Genomic DNA, 19171 nt, shown 5'->3' with positions numbered 1-19171 from the left:
CTCCTGTGCATAGCTAAATGGCCCTGTCCTTGCTCATCAGCTTGTAGATGTTAAATGATTTGTTCCCTGAGCACAGGAAAGACAATGCCTGTGTCCTTCCCTCAGTGGATTTGAAACAACTTGGAGGAAGGTCCTGGATGGGGCTCTGACAGTGAGTGTCACAATAAAGAAATGTTCCTATGTGTCTGGAGAGAAGGCTCGGCCATTGGAGTACTCACTATTCTCACAGAGAACCTGGGTTAGGTTCCCAAAACGTACATGGTGGCTTATAGCTTTAACTGCAATTCCTGAGGATCTGACAGCTTCTTTTGGCCTCCTTGGACTCTGGCACTCATGTGGTGTATGTATGTATGTATGTATGTATATGTGTGTGTGTGTTGCACATATAAACATCATACACATAAAAAGAATTTTCAAAAAGAGAAGTGTTCACAGTAACTTAACATGACAGTGTTTCCAGTAAAAGGATAAGAACAGCTAACTTACAGGGGCCATGGTTTAGAAGTTCATCAGTCTTCCTTGATTTATTTCTCCGAAGCAGCAGAGTCCACTCAAGCCAGGGCTGAGGAAGGAAAACAAGTTCATGAGATGAGACCGGCTTCAGAAGTCCCCAAATGATCTCTCCATATAGGACCACAACATCTTATCCAGTCTCCTTCAAAGTTCTGAAAACACAGCTGGACTCATCAGACAGAAGTAAAGAAATTCTTAAGTACCAAGCCCTGCAGCCATGACACGGGAAATTGTTGCTCAGTCTACCCACAGCCAAGCCACTTCCTCCTACCCCCACCCGCAGAGATTACAGGCATGCACTACCACCCCTGACGGGAGATGTCAGTCTGTAAATATGTTTCTCGTATTGGTTAGTGAATAAAGCCCTGTTGGCCAATAGGAAAGCAAGATAGGCGGGACTAGGAGACAAGGAGGATTCAGGGAGAGGTAGGAGGAGTTTCAACGTGTAGGGACTTGAGAGAGCAGAACTCCAAATCCTCTCTCCGGTAAGATAAGACCATGTGGAAACACTTAGATAGAAATGGGTTAATATTTAAGACAGAGCTAGCCAATAAGAAATGCTAGTAACAGGCCAATAGCTTTATATCTAATACAGCATCTCTGTGTGTTATTTGGGGCTGACAAGGCCGTGGAACCAGGCTGGTGGGAAAACTACTCGTAACACACCCCTAATTTCTGATGGATGTTTTTTATATTACTGTATCTTCAGGATTGCTATTTAGTATATTTATTCATGCAACAGTTCAGAAACTCCACAATAAAATAAATAAGCCTTGTGAAGACTGAGAGTTGGGAAGGAGCATAGCTACACATGGAAGGAAGCCTTATTTTCACCACAAAGCCGGCTCCCATTTAGTCCTAGCCCTAGCTTATGAAACCTAGAATCCCCCGCTCCAATGACAGAGATTTGGAACTCGTGATTCACTAGAAAACGGAAGCGGTATCAAGCTACCAGGATACAAAATCTCACATTAAGAATACCAATGCTCACATTAGCAAGAATATGAGGAAATGGACATTCTAGCCCGGACACAAAAGATAGAATTTGAAAGTATGTACAGGTAGCATTTAATCCATGCAAACCCTCTGACTCAGAACTTCTACTCTGAGGACTAAAGAAAACAATTAAATATGTGGTCATAAAATATGTACATCAAAGTATGCTGACAGGATGGCTCAGTCGGTAAAGATATTTGCTACCAAGATTCATGAGGACCAAGGTTTGATCCCTAGAGCTCACATGGTAGGAGAGTGACTCCCACAAGTTGTCCTCTGTCCTCTACACACATTCTATGATATGCACACACACAAGCATGCATCCACACATATAAATAAATAAATGAGGGAGATACACTGAGAGACACTATCCATGGGGGGGGGGGCTGTAAAAAAACCAAATATCCTTTAATAGGAAAGAGACTAGATAAGTATATACAGCATCTGTAGGATAAAAAGAAACCTGCCATTTTAAAATCATACATATCAGCCAGGCAGTGATGGTATATATCTTTAATCCCAACACTCGGGAGGCAGAGGCAAGTGGATCTTTGTGAGTTTGGGGCCAGTCTGGTCTACAGAGGACAGCTAGGGGTACACAGAGGTTGACCTGGAACTAGCTCTTGTAGACCAGGCTGGTCTCGAACTCACAGAGCTCTGCCTACCAAGTGCTGGGAGGCATGCACCACCACCACCACCCGGCTGACCACCATTCTTTAAAACAACAACACAAAAGAAGAAACAAGGGAATGAGGGCTGGAGAAATGGCTCAGTGGTTAAGAGTGCATTTTGTGCCAGGTCGTGGTGGCACACGCCTTTAATCCCAGCAGTTGAAGGCAGAGGGCAGGCAGATCTCTGTGAGTTCGAGGCCAGTCTGATCTACAAATTGAGCTCCAGGACAGCCAGGGCTACACAGAGAAGCCCTGTCTCAAAAAAATAAATAAGTAACAACAAAAAAGGGTGTTTTGCTCTTGCAGAGAACCTGAATTCAATTCCTAGCACCAGCCACTGGTGGCTCATATCCACTCTTATCTCCAGTTCCCAGAGGATCTGATCATGCCTCTGGTTTCTGTGGGCACCAGTACTCACATGTACATACACACAACTAAAAGATAGTAAATCTTAAAAAGAAATGTGCATCACAATTAAGTAGATATGCATACACACCACTCCCCTTGATGGAGCAATCACCCCTAATCTCCACACTAACAAACAGCTAATGTTTACCAAGCATTTGGTATTTATGAAGTATCAGGAACTGTCCTAATAGCCCTACCACGTAGAATTAAAAACAAAATACCAGATGGTGGTGGCGTATGCTTTTAATCCCAGCACTTAGTCGGCAGAGGCAGGAGGATCTCTTAGTTGGAGGCCTGGTCTACAGAGTAAACTCCAGGACAGCCAGGGATACACAGAAACCCTGTCTCAAAAAACATAAATAAATAAATAGTTATTTAAAAAAAAGCTTAATCTCCTTTGAGGGAGGTTTTAAGTACTAAAGCATTGAAAAATGGATATGTGCAAAAAAAAATAAGTAAAATAAAAAAGAAAGGAACATGGATATGTCCATATAGGCATATGGTGTAAGGAGTCAGTCACTGTTTCCAAGAAACACACATTTGAAAATAACAAATGTTCTTATCCACTAAAACCTAAAAATTTTTAAAAAATAAAAATTGACAGATCAGAGCACTCAATCCCCTTAACGTGCAAAAGCAGTTTGTCCCTCCCTTTCCTGGGAGCGCTTTAAGACTTCAGCAGGGCCAGGACAGGAGAGAATCTTAACATCCAAACTTTTCTGGGAGCCTTGTCCAGCCTGGTTAAATCAAAACACAGGACACAACCAGTCCTATCACTACCGTCTGTCACTCTCACACACGGGACAGAGTACCATTGTCCTATCCTGTATCTAAGAAAAGCCAGGGTGGCCAACGGCCAGGGCTGGAAAGGCGAGTTTACAAGAGCTCCCTACTGGGACCGCACACAGCCTGCCCAGCGTGTGACTGTGTCCGGGCATCTCTGGATTGTGGCGGGTAGCCCCAGGGAGCCAGCCCCAGATCTCCCATTCTTTCCCCAAGATCCGGAGCTCTTTGCTTTGTTTGCTGGGAGTCTTGTGTGTGGCGCTCGGGTGAAAGGATGGGGACCATTCGCCTTTGGGACGGAGGAGGCTGCACCGCGGCTGACCCTGGGGCCAGAACCCCGCCCTCCACGGCCTCGGCAACCCGCCCTGCATCCCATTCGCTCACACAAACGCCGTGCGGTCTCCTGGCCGCGATCAGCCGCGGTGCCACCCCGCCACGCCCAGCAGGCACAGTTCGCCTCGGTTGTCCCCCGCCCCCCCGGGTAGCAGCGACCGAGACGCGGACCCCAGTCCCTCCCTGTACCCCCGCACCCCGCAGAGCCTTGCCTACGTCCAGGGGACCAGGACACAGACGCCTAGCGCCACTCAGCTGCCCCGCCACCCGCCGCTGAGGGAGGTGACACCAGCTGAGACGGCGCCAACACCAGACTTTGTCCTCAGACCCCGGAGGGACTAAAAGGTCGCGCGGGGGCTGCTGGGAGGGACAGCCGCACGCGCCAGTGCGCAGGCGCCGCTCGGCCAGCAGAAAAGGGGCTGGACACTCACTAAGCTTTGTTGTGGGATGCAGGACTAAGGGAGGAGCAGGGACCTCGGGTTTACTAAGTATTTGAGGAAAAGGCTGGTTTTCTTCTGGAAAATTGTATTATTGATAGGCTTGCTGTGGAGACGCCTGCAAATGGACGTGTTTTTGAATAGGATTTTAAAGGTAATTCCCTACCATGCAGTAGCTCGCTTCTGCCCTGGATAACGATTTTTTTTAAAAGATTCATTCTATGTGTATGGTCTTATGTACGTGCACTGCCTGAGTACCGGGTGCCCACGGAGGTCACCATGGATGCTTGCGAGCCACCCTGAGGGTGCTGGGAAAAGAATCCTGTGGCCCAGAAGAATTTTTTTTTTTTTCCCTGAGTCAGGGTTTCTCTGTGTAACAGCCCTGGATGTCCTGGCTCTCTGTACACCAGCCTCCAACTCAGAGATCCACCTGCCCCTGTCTCCTGAGTGCTGGGGTTAACGGTACAAATCACCATCACCCAGCTTTTTACTTTATGTGCTTCGGGGTTTAACCTGCATGTATGTCTGGGTGAGAGTGTAAGGTCTCCTGAAACTGGAATTACAGACAGCTATGAGCTGCCACGTGGGTGCTGGGAACTGAACCTGGATCCTATGAGCAAATAGTCAGTGCTCTTAATCACCGCGCTATCTCTCCAGCCCAATACCTTTATATCTCAACCAGGGATTTTTTTTCTTTGTTAAAGCAGAACAAGAAACTAAAGCAGCATTAGCGCACTCTGATGCCGCTGATTCAAATTTCCCACTACCGGTTTTCCCAGTAGCTTTTCATTTTTGAGGGGGTTTCTCTGTGTAATGGCCCTCACTGCCCCGGAACTTGTTCTGTAGACCAAGCTAGCCTCAAACTCAAACTTAAAGGCATATGCCACCACCACCCAGGCCTTTTCTTACCTTTTATTTCTTGTTTTTTACTAGTCATAAAGCATATTTCTTCGCTTTATCTTACAATTACTAGTTTTCAAACTGGCTAGGTATGATAGCACACACCCTTAGTTCCAGGACCTCAAGGCAGGAGGATCTCTATGGAGTTTGAGGCCAGTCTGGTCTATATGTTGTGAGTTCCAGACCAGCCAGTGCTACACTAAAAATAAGCTTAAAATTAAAAATAAATAAATAAATAAAACTTGGTTATTAACTGTTAAGCATTCACCTGCATGAAACAGTCCAGATTTGGCCAGCAGACTTTTAAGTTGTCAACCTCTGATTTGTAATAGGTAGTACATAAGAATAGCTAATAGCCAAGTAAGTTTCTGTATTTTTGAAATTGTCAAAAAAAGAATGAAGTTGTGTTGTCATATGCCTGTAAAATTCAAAACTTGCAACACAGAAGGATCGCTCACGATTCAAGACCAGCCTGAGTTACATAGTGAATTCCAAGCCAGTTGGGTCTATACAATAAAACATGGTCTCAAATACATAACGTAAAAGCAATGATTAAATTTTTGATTAATTCATCATCTTTAATTATATTCCCTAAGACTACGATGTGCATAAAATTAAGCCTTTCAATAAACAGTGATAGCAATGAATAGAAAGTAGTGACTAACACACAGCCTGTAACTCACTATCTAGCAGGCACAACCCTAAGCACCATGAATCTTAACTTTATTCTAATGAAATAGTGGGCTATGTGATACAATCATTCCCATTTGATAGTAGCCACTAAAAAAAAAAAAAAAACTCTTTAAAACAATGAAGGGTCATAATCCCAGCACTTGGGAAGCAGTGGTAGGTGGGTCTCTGAATTCAAGGCTAGCCTGGGCTACAGAGCCAGGACTACACAGAGAAACACTGTATTAAAAAACAAAAACAAATAAACAGAAAACAACTCAAAACCCAAAGGGGCCCTAGCCGAGCATCTATCTGCCTGTAACCTCAGCACTTGAGTCTGGGCAGGGGTACTGAGTTTGAGGCCCAACTGGGGTACAAAGTGGGGTACCCTGTCTCAGCAAATAAACCAACCCACTTGCCAAACAGCTCAAGATGAGCATGACTCACACCTATAGTCCCAACTACACTGGAGGCAGAGATGGGAACATAACTGAACCCAAGAGTCTGAAACCAGCCAGGTGACATCGTGGGGCATATGAGATTAAGTGCTTGCTATCAAGCCTGAGGACCTGAGTTCAATCCCCAGGACTCATATACTGGGAGAGAACCAAATCCTACAAGTTATTCTTTGGCCTCCACACATGTAATATGCTGTAGCTCATACACACATCTGTGAAATAAATATAATTTTAAAAATGACTTCTGATCCGTACTCGAAAACTTGCCACCTAAAGAAAAAAAACTGATGGGAAAAGAAATGGGTGCAGTGTGCAGTCAAAAGATGTTTGTCTTTTTAATGTTTCAACCTTCCATAAGGAAAATGCACCGTCTTACTTCTACAGTTAAAATCAGAGCATTTAAGCCAGGGAGAGGACTCAATGGGAAGCACATAGTGGAAGAAGAGAAGCAGCTCCCTCATGACTGCTGCACAAAAAACTAAAACTGGACAAATAAAATGTGGGGCCAGGCATGATGGTACACGCCTGTAATCCTGCACTCAGTCAGGAGGCAGAGGCTCCTGACTGTGTGTGTTTGCGGCCAGTCTGGTCTACACAGTTGGTTCCAGGATAGCTGGGGTTATGTAGAATAGCCCTGTCTCTTAGATAGATAGGTAGGTAGGTAAGTAGGTAGACAGATAGATAGACAGACAGACAGACAATGGAGTTGAGGAGCTGGCCCATTCGTTAAGAACACTGGTTGTTCTCACAGAAAATCTGAGTTCAGTTCTCAGCGCAATATGGTAGCTCATAATCATCCATAACTATAGTTCTAGGGGATTCGATGCTCTTTTCTGACCTCCCAGGTCACCAATCAGTGGTACATACACATGCGTGAAGACGCTCATACACATAAAACAATAACGAAGACATGACTAGGAAGAATGCCCACTAGGGGCATGTATTCAAGTGTGTGTCATGACAAAGAATCTGAAACCAAGTCTCTAGGAGGCACTTAAAGTGACACACAACAAAACCCTGTCAAGATCGGAGCCCTGCCTGATTGCTAAAGTCTTTGGTCTGTTGTTGTTGTTGTTTGTCAAGACAGGGTTTCGCTGTGTAGCCCTGGCTGTCCTAGAACTTATTCTGTAGACCAGGCTGGCCTCTGGCTCCCACATGCCACCATGAAGGGACACTAACCTTGGTTTGTCAACTTGAGGCTTAGAATCACAAGACATCTCTGAGATATCTCCAGACAGCTTTAACTCAAGTAGGAAGACACATCCTGAACTAAAACAGGGCATTTGGGTGGGGGTGAGGGTGTCTGTGGGTCGGAGATGGTTCAACAGTTAAAAGCACTTGATATTCTTACAGAGGCCCCAGGGTATTCCCAGCACTCCCTTGGTGGCTCACAATCATCCCTAATCACATTTGGTGTATGCATACATGCAGGCAAAACATACATATAAATCTTTTTTTTTTTTTAAGTCTTTAAGCAAGCTAGACACTTGCACTCATTTTTCTGCTTCCTGACTGCAGACTCAATGTGCAGTTGCCTCACAAAACTTTTGCCATTCCTGTCCTGCCAAACTGTACCCTCAAACTGTGAGCCACCCTGACCTCCACAGCAGCATAGACAGGGAACCTCAACACACAGGAGCAAAGGCTTGGAGAGGAAAGACAGCCTATTCCCGAGACTGCTCTGATTCCAATGCCCCCAAAGACAGACTTCAGACTCCACTGAGAGGGCTGTAACAGGCCATAAAAACGTGTGCTTTCCAAAGTAGGTCTTGTCAGAAGTCAGCAAAAACAGTCTGCTCTCACTCAGGGCGAGAGAAGGCTCAGTGGTGAAGAGCACTGGCTACTTTGACACAGGGCCTGGGTTGTTGCCAGCATTCACATGACGGCTCACAACCTTTGCAAACTGTTTCAGGGACATCGATGCTTCCTTCAGGCCTCAGGCGCCGGGCACACGGTTGGTACACGTATGTTCATATGTACAGACGAAACACCCAGGCACACAAAATAAACTAATAAACTTTAAAACAAAGGAAAACGGCTGTGCCTTAGTGACAGCTGGTACTTTTCCAGAAGCCATCTCCACCAAGGCTATCCACAGCAGTTAGGCTGTGCTCACTTTGGGCTTTAAATGATCCTGGCATTCTTTCCTCTATATCTAAGTGATTCTCCTCATAAGCAATCACACGACTTCATTTATTAAGAAGTCTTTTAACTTTTTTTTTTTTTTTTTTTTTTTTTTTTTTTTGGAGACAGGGTGTGTGGCCCTGGCTGTCCTGGAACTCATTCTGTAGCCCAGGTTAGCCTCAAAGTCAGAGAGATCCACCTGCCTCTGCACCCCCCCCACCCCACCCCCGATTTGCTGGGATTAAAGGTGTGCAAAATCATGCCCAGCCATGATTCTTTAAGTCTTACAAATGACACTCTGGGTGTGATGTTAGGAAGGAGTTGTTTTCTTAGCAATCTTTTCAGAGATAATTTCAGAGCCACCAATACCCCTTAAGTACTCACTGTAAGCACCTAGCTATGACTCTCCCCTGGAAACGCCCACACTCCTCCTATCAAGTGAGCTTTCCCCTTCCTCTCTCGGAGCACCTGCTTCCTATTTTTAATAAAGCCAACTCCACTCCATAGCCGGCTCCCTCTGAAGGTCTCCTTGATGCCATGTCTCTCAGTCTGGCTTGGTTGGAGGTCTCTGAAGAGAACCCGGGAAGCTGCCCCTGTGGGGCTATCATTCTACCGTGGGCGACAAACTCTTCGAGTTGCTTTTGTAAGGTGAAAGTCGTTTGTGAACTTGTTTACAAGAGCACGATTTAGAAAAGTCAAAGAACCAACCACCTCTCAAATTAAAAATGGCACTTCTGTTAACTTTGAAAATCAAGGCATTTTGTAAACTATGATATTAACAGAAAAGGTTTATAGCCATGTAAAGATGGATTTGTAAACTATGATATTAACAGAAAAGGTTAATAGCCATGTAAAGATGGATTAAAATGTTAATGTGACAATTATCTTAGGAAACAATGAAAACCATGATTACATTGCTACATGAATTCTGATGTTTATGGTCAAAGGATTGTTTTCAGTGATGTGCAGGCTGAATAAAGAAATAGGAAGTTACTAAAAGGCTTCCAGAATATACTATATTCATTGGTATCTCTCCAATATGAATTTTCTTCAGATAAAAGAGCTGAGGTCAACAAGTAAACTATTTCTACATTCTTCAGTCTAGAGGGATTTTGAAGGTAGAGTCTCTGATAGTTTCGAGTCTTCACATCCATGTTTTTTATGTTTTTGTCTATCACCAATATAAGTTTTGATGCTGAATCATCTGTGAGTCATAGTTAAAGGTCTTTCCACAGTCCTCGTATTTGTAGGCTTTCTTCCCAGTGTGGATTCTATGATGACTGATGAGCTGCGAGCTCTGAGAATAGGCTTTCCCACAAATCTTACATTCATAGGGTTTCTCTCCGGTATGAATCCTCTGGTGTCTAGTGAGGTCAGAACCAGACCGGAAGGCCTTTTCACACTCCTTACATTCATAGGGTTTCTCCCCAGTGTGTATCCTTTGATGTTTAATAAGCTGTGAACTCTGACTAAAGGCATTGCCACACTCCTTACATTCATAGGGTTTCTCTCCAGTGTGAATTCTCTGATGCTGAGTAAAATTTGAACCGCTACTAAAAGCCTTCCCACACTCTTTACATTCATAAGGCTTCTCACCAGTGTGAATTCTCTGGTGGCGAGTAAAATTTGAACCGCTGCTAAAGGCTTTTCCGCAGTCCTTACATTCATAGGGCTTCTCACCTGTGTGAATTCTCTGATGTCGGGTCAGGTCCGAGCCACAAAAAAATGTCTTTCCGCATTCCTTACATTCAAAGGGCTTCTTCCCAGTGTGAATTTTGTGGTGATGGGTCAGCCCTGAGGGGTGTCTAAACACCTTGCCGCAGTCCTTACATTCGTACGGTTTCTCAGAGCTACGAATGATTTGATGGGTCGTAAACTGTGAGTCGTGTTCACAGTGGCTCCTATTTTCTTTACTTGCGCAATATTTCTCTTTACTCTTAATGATTTGCTGCAGCCTGAAGGATGGGTACCGACTGAGAGTGGGCGTGTCTTCGGGATTGATGAGCAGCTCACTGAGTCGCCGCTCCTGAGATCCAGGCTGTCTCGGATACTGGCCACTCCATTCCCAAGCACCGCTGAGACTGGAGCACTGAAGGTCCTGCCTTGTGAGTTTTCTCATTATCTCCCAGTGGGCTGACTCTATCTCATAGAGTTCCTTCTTCAAAAACAATTTCTGGGCCTCACATCTTGATTCCAGGACTAAAAGAAAATATACAAGTGATCACTCGCCTTTTTATTGTTTGTGAGACATGAAAGTTCAACCACATATGACACAAGTATGGGAGAACTAAATTGACTTTTTTAAACTAGATGGTGGTCAGCTGGTTGAGATGGCAAACACTGATAACCTCAGCACCGAGGAAATGAGGACAGGAGGGTCAGGAGCTCAAAGTCATCCTGAGTTTGAAGCCAGTCTGGGTTTTATGAGAATCTGTATTTAAAAAAAAAAAAAAAAAAAAAAAAAAAATCCAAGGCTGGAATTACCAAGGTTCGGTGGTTAGGAAACTTGCAGTTCTTGCAAAGGACCCAGGTTCTGTTCCCAGCACCCACATGGTGGTCACAACTGCCTGCAACCCCAGTTCTAGGATAATAACAGTCCTTTTCTGGCCTCCATGGCCACCAGACATGCATGTGGTACACATGCGTACATGTAAGTTAAACCATATATAGATATAGATATTTACATTATACATGTGTGTGTGTGCAAAGCTGAGTGTGGTGGTGGACACCTTTAATTGCAGCACTGGGGAGGCAGAGGCAAACAAATCTTCTGTTTTACCCTCGGCACAGTGGATGCACCTTAATGTACAGCTATTTCAGCCAGCAATTGAGACTCCACAATTACTGTCCTGTTCCTCTGGCAGCAGCCCGCAGGCACAGGCTCTGTCGCTGCTGTTAAAGGCAGCTTTAACTAAATCTATCATTCTATTTAGGAACAAGACTGGGGTGAAAACTCGCTAGCTCAGAGAGAATAAGTAGTAACTAGCTAACCTTCTCTCCTTGCTGCTGTCTCGGAAAAGAAGTATCCTTCTGCTTTGCAAACAACAACAAAAAGCAGTCATTCCAGCTCCGTCCCTAATCCGGTATCTCTATCTCTTCCAGATGCCCTCTGATGCTCTATGATTACTAACTAAGTTGCTAACTCATCTGCCTGACCCAAGGTTAACTTTAATTAATGCAAATGCAAACTCCGGGTTGACAGTGTGATCGAATATTCCCCAGCAATATGTCTGAATTCAAGGACAGCCTGGTCTACAGAGCTAGTTCTAGGACAGCCAGGGCTACACAGAGAAACCCTGTCTTGGAAATTAAAAAAAAAATAATAATAATAATAATCAAAAAGAAGTCAGAGAGATGGCTCATCAGTTAAGAGCATTTGTTGCTCTTCCAGGGGATCCAATGCCCTCTTCTGGAAGGCAAAACTGTCATACAAATAAGTCTTTTAACAAAATGTAAAACAGTAAATAAAATGGATGAGAAAGCCAGGTGTGGTGGCTCACACTTGTAACGAAGGAGCTCTGTGGCTGAGAAAAGAATTGCTGTGAGTTCAAGCTAGCCTAGGCACACAGCTTCACACACCTGGGTCATAAAACGAAACCCTGTGTCAATAAAACAAGATGAGACAATATGAGTTGAAGCAGTGATTACACAGGAAAACCTATGTGAAGTATGTGATATGCAGTAGGGACTCAATACTATTATGAAAGAAAACGCTTAACCAAGTCAGGAATAACTCCACTTCCAGGGATCTGCCGCCCCCTTCTGGCCTCCATGGGCACTGCATGCTCATGGCACACAGAAATCCCTGTCCTTATCAATCATCGTCCCCTGACCCCACCTCACCCCACACACACACTTGTGAGCTCTAGGCTACTTACTCATCTACATAGTTACAGGACAGGCAGAGCTACATAGAGAGACCCTACCTCAAAAACTATATACATATACATATAAACATACATAGTAATTCTTCTCAGTCATGTCAGGAATAGGTGTGAGAACACAATTGAAGGTGTGATACCAAATAAAACCCCCTATAAACATGAACAGGATGACAGCACTCATCTCTTTGCAGAAACATCAAGTTGAACAAGTTTTCATCTGTGGAAATAGCCTCTCAGTGCTAGACAGATAATCCAAGCTCGAGAAGAAAGCGCCAGGGTGGATACAGAAATGGCACCCACTGGCAAACCCGGCGGCACAGGTCCATTAGCCCATCTACTTAGAAGGAGTGAGTGTTAAGACCTGCCTGCTTTAAGAGTGAATTCAAGGTTGCTCAGCCCCAGAAAGGAAAAAAAGCAAGGTGGTGGCGCACGCCTTTAATCCCAGCACTTGGGAGTCAGAGCCAGGAGTTCAATGTCAGCCCGGTCTTCCAAGACAGCCAGGGCTATGCAGAGAGACCCTGGCTCAAAATAACATAAAATAAAGAACAAGCCAGGTGTTGGTGGCGCACACCTTTAATCCCAGCACTCGGGAAGCAGAGGCAGATGGATCTCTGTGAGTTCGAACCAGCTTAGTTTACAAGAGCTAGTTCCAGGACAGGCTCCAAAGCCACACAGAGGAATCCTGTCTCGAAACCATGCCCCCCTCACTCCACCAAAAAGAAAGAAATGAAAAAGAAAATACGGAATCTATAAACAATGAAATACTGTTTGGCTCTAAAGAAAAACCAAGTCACGAAATGTGCAGGCAACTGGATGGGACTAGATGTTCCACTGAGGAAAGTAACCCAGACCCAGGAAGACAAAAGCCACATATTCCCCTTATGGGGTTCCCAGCCCCAAATCCTCAGATGTGAGTATATGACCAGAAGCAGCTTCAGGAACCAGGAGGGTGAAAAGAGAGCTCCAGGGGGAAGCTCTAGAAAACAGAACAGCCGGACAATCAGGAGAGAAAGGGAGGAAGGATAAATAACACTAAGGACATTTGGGAACGCTACAGGAAAATTTATTTATTTATTTATTTATATTTTTCCAGACAGGGTTTCTCTGTCCTGGAACTCTATAGACCAGGCTGGCCTCGAACTCAGAGATCTGCCTGCTTCTGCCTCCCGAGTGCTGGGATTAAAGACATGAGCCGCCACCACCCACCTGAAATCATGTTATTTTCTATTTACCTAAAAGTGCATATATTTTTAAGTATCTATGCATGTGCACACATACACATCCCACCTAAGCCTAACTATTATTATTTTGGGTGAGGCAGAGTAAGCCTCAAAGGTCAGTTGTGGAAGCCAATGCCACCCCTTGCCTCACCCGGTCTCAGGTCTAGACGCTTACTGTCTGTGACCAAATTCATCCCTGACCCCAAACTCGGGGAACGGGGTCCAAGAACGATAGTCTGTACGGCAGCCTCTGAGCCAGTGCTTGCCATGGTAGGACAGCAATGAATTTGACTCGGCTGCAATTTACTTTTTTAGCTTCTGGAGTTCCTACCTGAGGACTGTACACATTAGAGAAACAGTAAATCGTGGTTAAAAGTATGGATGAGCCAGGAGGAGTGATGCTCGCCTTTAATCTCAGGACTTGGGAGGCAGAGGCAGGCAGATCTTTTTGAGTTCAAGGGCAGCCTGGTCCACAGAGTGAGTTCTAAGACAGTAGGGGCTACACAGAGAAACCCTGTCCGGACAAAACAAACAAACAAACAAACGGATGAATCAAGGCAGGCATGGAACTCCTGAATAAAAACAAAACAAAACACCTAGTGAGGAAAGCAAGTCTGGCAGAATGGCAGGCCAGCCGTTGCAGTAGTCTGAGTGTAATCAGCCCCATAATCTCATAGGGAGTGGTGCTATTAGGAGGCGTGGCTTTGCTGGAGTGGGTGTGGCCTTCTTGGAGGAAGTGTGGAGGTGGGCTTTGAGGTCTCAAGCCACGCCCAGTGTTTCAGTTCACTTTCTGACGCCTGACAATCAAGATGTAGGACTCTGAGCTCCAGCACTGCCTGCTGGCCACCATGCTCCGCACCGTGACGATACGGGACTAAACCTCTGAACTGGAAGCGACGCCTCACTTAAATGTCTTCCTTTCTAAGAGTTGCCATGGTCACGGCATCTCTTCACAACACTAGAAACCTAACTGAGACGGTGGCACAGGCCCGGGGCTAATCCCCTGGAGGCAGTGAAGAAGGGAAGTACAATGGGCAGAGGGGGGGAAGGGGAGGGGAGGGGTGAGTGCTCCTGACAATGTAGGGAAATGCACAGTCCGGTATTGGGGCAGTAGATATGCAAAGAGGCTATTGGGAAGCGCTGGGAAGCAGAGCAAACTGCCACTCAGGCCACAGGGCCTGCAGCCCCGTCTCCCGGCCTCACAGACACGGCAGGCACTCTATGGCGAGCGAGGTCTGTGAACACACGCAGACAGCCTTCCAGGCCCTTGGATTTCTCATCCAGAGAAGAGAGTGTGCCGGCTTCACCCACTGGTCGCCACACTTCCCTCCCCGCACTGCCTGATGGGAAACCAGAGGCCCTGTCTTCAGGCTCTCGCTGGACCCTCCCCCCTTCCTCAGAGGCCTAAGGGAACCCAGATGTGTCACTACAGCACTGGGTGGCCTGGAACTCAGAGATCCGTGATGGGAGACGTCATTCTGTAAATATGTTTCTCGTATTGGTTAATGAATAAAGCACTGTTGGCCAATAGGAAAGCAAGATAGGCGGGACTAGGAGGAGAGAGGAAGTAGTAAGGAGGAGATCCAAGATGGACGATGGAGAAAGAATGCCGGTAAGATGAGACCACGTGGCAGTACTTAGATTAATAGAAATGGGTTAATAATTAAGACAGAGCTAGCCGATAAGAAACTAGTAACTGGCCCACAGCATTTAATATCAAATACAGGGTCTCTGTGCATCATTTGGGGCTGGCGTGGCGGTGGGGCAGGACCGGAGGGGGAAAACCTACTCATAACAGATCCGCCTGCCTCTGCCTCCCGTGCCCAGTTCAAAATGGCTTTTACAAAGGCAGGTGAGCATCTCTCACTTGAAGGGAGGAAAGAGACCCAGCAACAGGCAAATCAGAGTTAGTATGGAAGCCCTTACCCATTGAGAGCAGGTTGCTGTAATTCTCCAGCATGACGTCTCTGTACAAATCTCTCTGCTCCTCAGTCAGGCACTCCCACTCCTCCTGAGAGAAGTCTATGTACACGTCACGGAACAGCACTGACACCTGAAACAATAACCGCGCACGGCTCAATCAATAACAATACGAATAATCAAAGTGTTTCTGGGCAGGAGAAATAACAAGCTTAAAGCAGTGAGAATGAATGTGTGGGACCCTGGGGAGGCCCAAACCATTGTGCTTCCATGTCACTGCCTTCTCCAAAGCCATCTGGGCTTAACGGACCCCTCCACTACCCACACGAAGCTGGGGGACACAGAATCTAGCTGGGAGGACTTCTGCTTTAAAGCAAATGAGCTCTCAGAGCCTCGTGTATTCTCACCACGTAGTCCTCTATTCGCAAACAGCAAGGGTATAATTTCAGAACAGATGAGAAAGATAGGACATTAGAAGCATCCAGATACAGCGGGTTACATAAGGCTAACGGGATTCTTAACACTTCCAAACACAAGGAACACAACGATTCTTCACTAACCCAGTGGAGAAAAATAAATGCTGACCGAGGATTCTGTAACTAAACTATTTTCTGCTCTGAGTGTACATCCCTAGGTATACAAGGACTCAAGTGCAAGTTCCTAGGGAACTACTGGAGGAAGTGGTCCACCAAGATGAAGGAGCAAACGAAAGAGAGCCACGGGATGTGAGGAACCGTTAAAAGTCGGCAGGAGAAGAGTAGAGAAAAATCCAGGAGAAAGAATAGAAGTTTCGGGAAAGTGGCAGCAGCCTAGAGAGGAACCAGCTCAGGTGGGAGTGAGGACACAAAGGGATGGGGAGGGTCTCGATGTCCAAAAGAAGCTGATGTGTTGACCAGATAGAAACCACTCTGTAGCCCAGGCTGGTCTCAAACTCAGAGATGCGCCTGCCTTTCCTTCCCCAGTGCCGGGATTGAAGGCTTGCACCACCACAACCCTGCTAGTTCTTGGCTTTTCAAGATAGGGGCTCATATGTACCCCCCAGGTACCCTTGAACTCACCATTAGTGCAAACTGGCCTCAAATCTACCATCATCCTAAGAGCTGGGATTCAGGCATGAGTCACCACACTGGGCATAAATGACAACTTTTCGTTTACCTTTAGACATTTAGGCTAATAGTAACCTTTTAAAGAGTTCCTTGAGCAGGGAATGCAGCTCACTTGTCTAGTGCACGAAAGCCTGGGTACCATCCCTAGAGCTACATAAACCGGGCATGGGGGCCCGCGCCTGTAATCCGAACTCTTGGGAGGAGGAGGCAACAGGAGTATGAGGAAGCCCAAGGTTATCCTCAGCTAAGTAATGAGTTGAAAGCCAGCGTGGAAAGACTGTCACCAAACACCCACAAACGATAACCTAACTTAATATCGGAAACACTGTTATTTATACCCACCACTGCTAAACTGCTAATTGCCCTTCTTACTGAGCTTCAGGAAAATAAAGGAGCAAGACGCTGCTCAATACAATAGTACTGGGCTGGAGCGACAGCTCGGCAGTTGAGAGCGTTGGTTGCTCTTCTAACAGACCCAGGCAGGTTCCATTCCCTCCCACCAACCCTGGGGCTCACACCCTCTGTAAATACAGTCCCAGGGGATCTGACACGCTCTTCTGGGCTCTGAAGGTTCTGCATATATGTAGTACACAGGCACACTTGCAGGCAAAACACCCAAACACACAAGATTAAAATAACAATAATCAAAAGCTCTCGAGAAAACAAAACAAAAAGCCCTCAGTGATGTTACAGATGGCTGTTTTCACAGATGCTCATCAGAGTATCAGAGCTTTGACCATCCAACAGCCATACTTCCAAACCGAAAAGGTTCACAAGCCAGGAGACAGGCCAGGGTCTAACGCTGAGGCTGGGCATAGCTATCAAACTTATTTTCTTTCTTTCTTCTTCTTTGTTGTTGTTAGTTTGGGACAGCGTCTTACTCTGTAGCCCTGGATGGCTGCTCACTATGTAGACCAGGCTAGCCTTGAACTCTTCCTGCCTCTGTCTCCTGAGTGCTGGAATTAAAGGCGTGCACCGCCATGTTTTGGTTGTGAAGTCTAGCAATAGCTGGATCCCCAAAGCTTTTTTTCTTTTCTTTCATTTTTTTTAAGGTTTATTTATTATGTTTACAGTGTTCTGCCTGCATGTTTGCCTGCAGGCCAGAAGAGGGCACCAGATCTCATTACAGATGGTTGTTGGTTGTGAGCCATCATGTGGTTGCTGGGAATTGAACTCAGGACATCTGGGAGAGCAGCCAGTGTTCTTAACCACTGAGCCATCTCTCCAGCCCCTCAAAGCTTTTTTTAATTTAGTCTATTAGAGACCCTGCCCTTTAGAGCAGCAGTTCTCAACCTGTGGGTTGTAAACCCTCCCTTTTTGGGGGAGGGGTGGTATTGAATGACCCTTTATCACAGAGGTCACCTAAAAGCACTGGAAAACAAAGATATTTACATTATGATTCACAACAGTAGCAAAATTACAGTTATGAAGTAGCAATGCAAATAATGTTATGGTTGGGGGTGACCGCAACATGAGGAACTGTATTAAGGGTTACAGCTTTAGGAAGGCTGAGAACCACTGCTGTACAGCAAGGGTGAGACTATGCAGGCTCTGCTTATAACTCAACTGAAGGGTTTCTTGTTTAACACCAACCAAAAAGAGCATCAAGATGAAGAAAGTAGACAAATGACTCAATTTGGCCAGGCAATGGTGGCGCACGCCTTTAATCCAGCAGAGGCAGGCGGATCTCTGTGAGTTTGAGGCCAGCCTGGTCTACAGAGTGAGTTCCAGGACAGGCGCCTGTCTCAAAGAGAGAGAGAGAGAGAGAGAGTCACACTCACCTGAGCCATGGCTTGATCGTCACTCCTCTGGGATGCTCTTCAGGAACAGAGTAGAACTGGGAGGCGCAAAAACAATAGTGAGCGCCCACCGGACTCGGTCCCCACAACAGTCATTCCTACGCACTCACACCCGCACACTGAGCAGTCTAAGTGGAGAGAGTGAACCATGTCTCAACATCCCAACTTCAGAAAGCGGCACTCCAGAATAGAACAGGAGGGATTTGGGCAAGATGGCTCATGTCCACATACGCAAATACACGAAGACAGACAGTTCTTTTATAAACTAGATCATGATGGCACATGCCGGAAATCGCAGAGCGAGAAGCTGAGGCAGCAGCCGCGCGCGGGTTTGAGGCCAGCCAGGGCCACAGAGAGACTCACTCTCCTCCCCTCTCTCTCTGGTTTTGCAAGGCAAGGCTCTAGCTGTCCTGGAACTGGCTCTGTAGACCAGGCTGCTCTTCCTCCAGAGCAACAGAGCAGCACTTTATTCTTACTCTTTTTTTGGGGGGAGGGGGCGACACCCATCTCCCAAATCATGACTCGGAGTCTATTCTCACCTAAAAATGTCTGGCCTTAGCTTGGCTTGTTTCTAGCCAGCTTTCCTTAACTTAATTATCCCCAACTACCTTTTGCCTCCGGGCGTTTTTTTCCTTTTCTCTTTTTCTGTATGTCTTACTTTCGCTTTTACTCTGGCTGGCCGGCCCACCCCTGGCACCCTCCTCTCCTGGGCCTTTTCTCATTCCTCATCTCCTCCTATTTATTCTCTCTGCCAGCCCCGCCTATCCTTTCTCCTGCCTTATTATTGGCCACTCAGCTCTATTAGACAGGCAAAACACACACACACACACACACACACACACACACAGCTTCCAAGTTAAGCAAATGCAACACAAAGGGATGCAACACATCTCTGCATCATTAAAACACATGTTCTACAGCATAAACAAATGTAACACACCTTAAAATAA

The 19171-nt window shown here is 46.0% G+C and overlaps 1 protein-coding gene and 1 non-coding gene across 3 annotated transcripts in view; both read right to left on the bottom strand.

The window, feature by feature from the left end:
• Zfp82 (ZFP82 zinc finger protein) overlaps positions 1 to 18217 on the bottom strand; it is a 28851-nt gene extending 10634 nt beyond the window's left edge. Inside the window, exons 1-3 of one of the 2 annotated variants that reach the window (XM_051207392.1) lie at positions 18204 to 18217; positions 15323 to 15449; positions 487 to 562 (exon numbers count right to left, since the gene is read on the bottom strand). In XM_051207392.1, coding sequence (XP_051063349.1) covers positions 487 to 495 — 9 coding nt within the window. In that variant the 5' untranslated portion in view covers positions 496 to 562; positions 15323 to 15449; positions 18204 to 18217. Of the gene's footprint in view, positions 1 to 486; positions 563 to 3901; positions 3984 to 15322; positions 15450 to 18203 lie in introns of those variants that run through there. The other variant, XM_051207393.1, reaches the window with a different exon arrangement.
• Positions 13569 to 13697, bottom strand: LOC127239056 (small nucleolar RNA SNORA5). The gene has a single exon (XR_007835956.1). It is a non-coding gene; the product is annotated as a small nucleolar RNA SNORA5 (small nucleolar RNA).
• Positions 18218 to 19171: the final 954 nt, after the last annotated feature.

The sequence above is a fragment of the Phodopus roborovskii genome, unplaced genomic scaffold, assembly GCF_943737965.1.
Source record: "Phodopus roborovskii unplaced genomic scaffold, PHOROB, whole genome shotgun sequence".
In the NCBI taxonomy this organism is placed as follows: domain Eukaryota; kingdom Metazoa; phylum Chordata; class Mammalia; order Rodentia; family Cricetidae; genus Phodopus; species Phodopus roborovskii.
The sequence above is the reverse complement of the archived record's forward strand: the minus strand, read 5'-3'. Positions and strand labels throughout refer to the sequence as shown.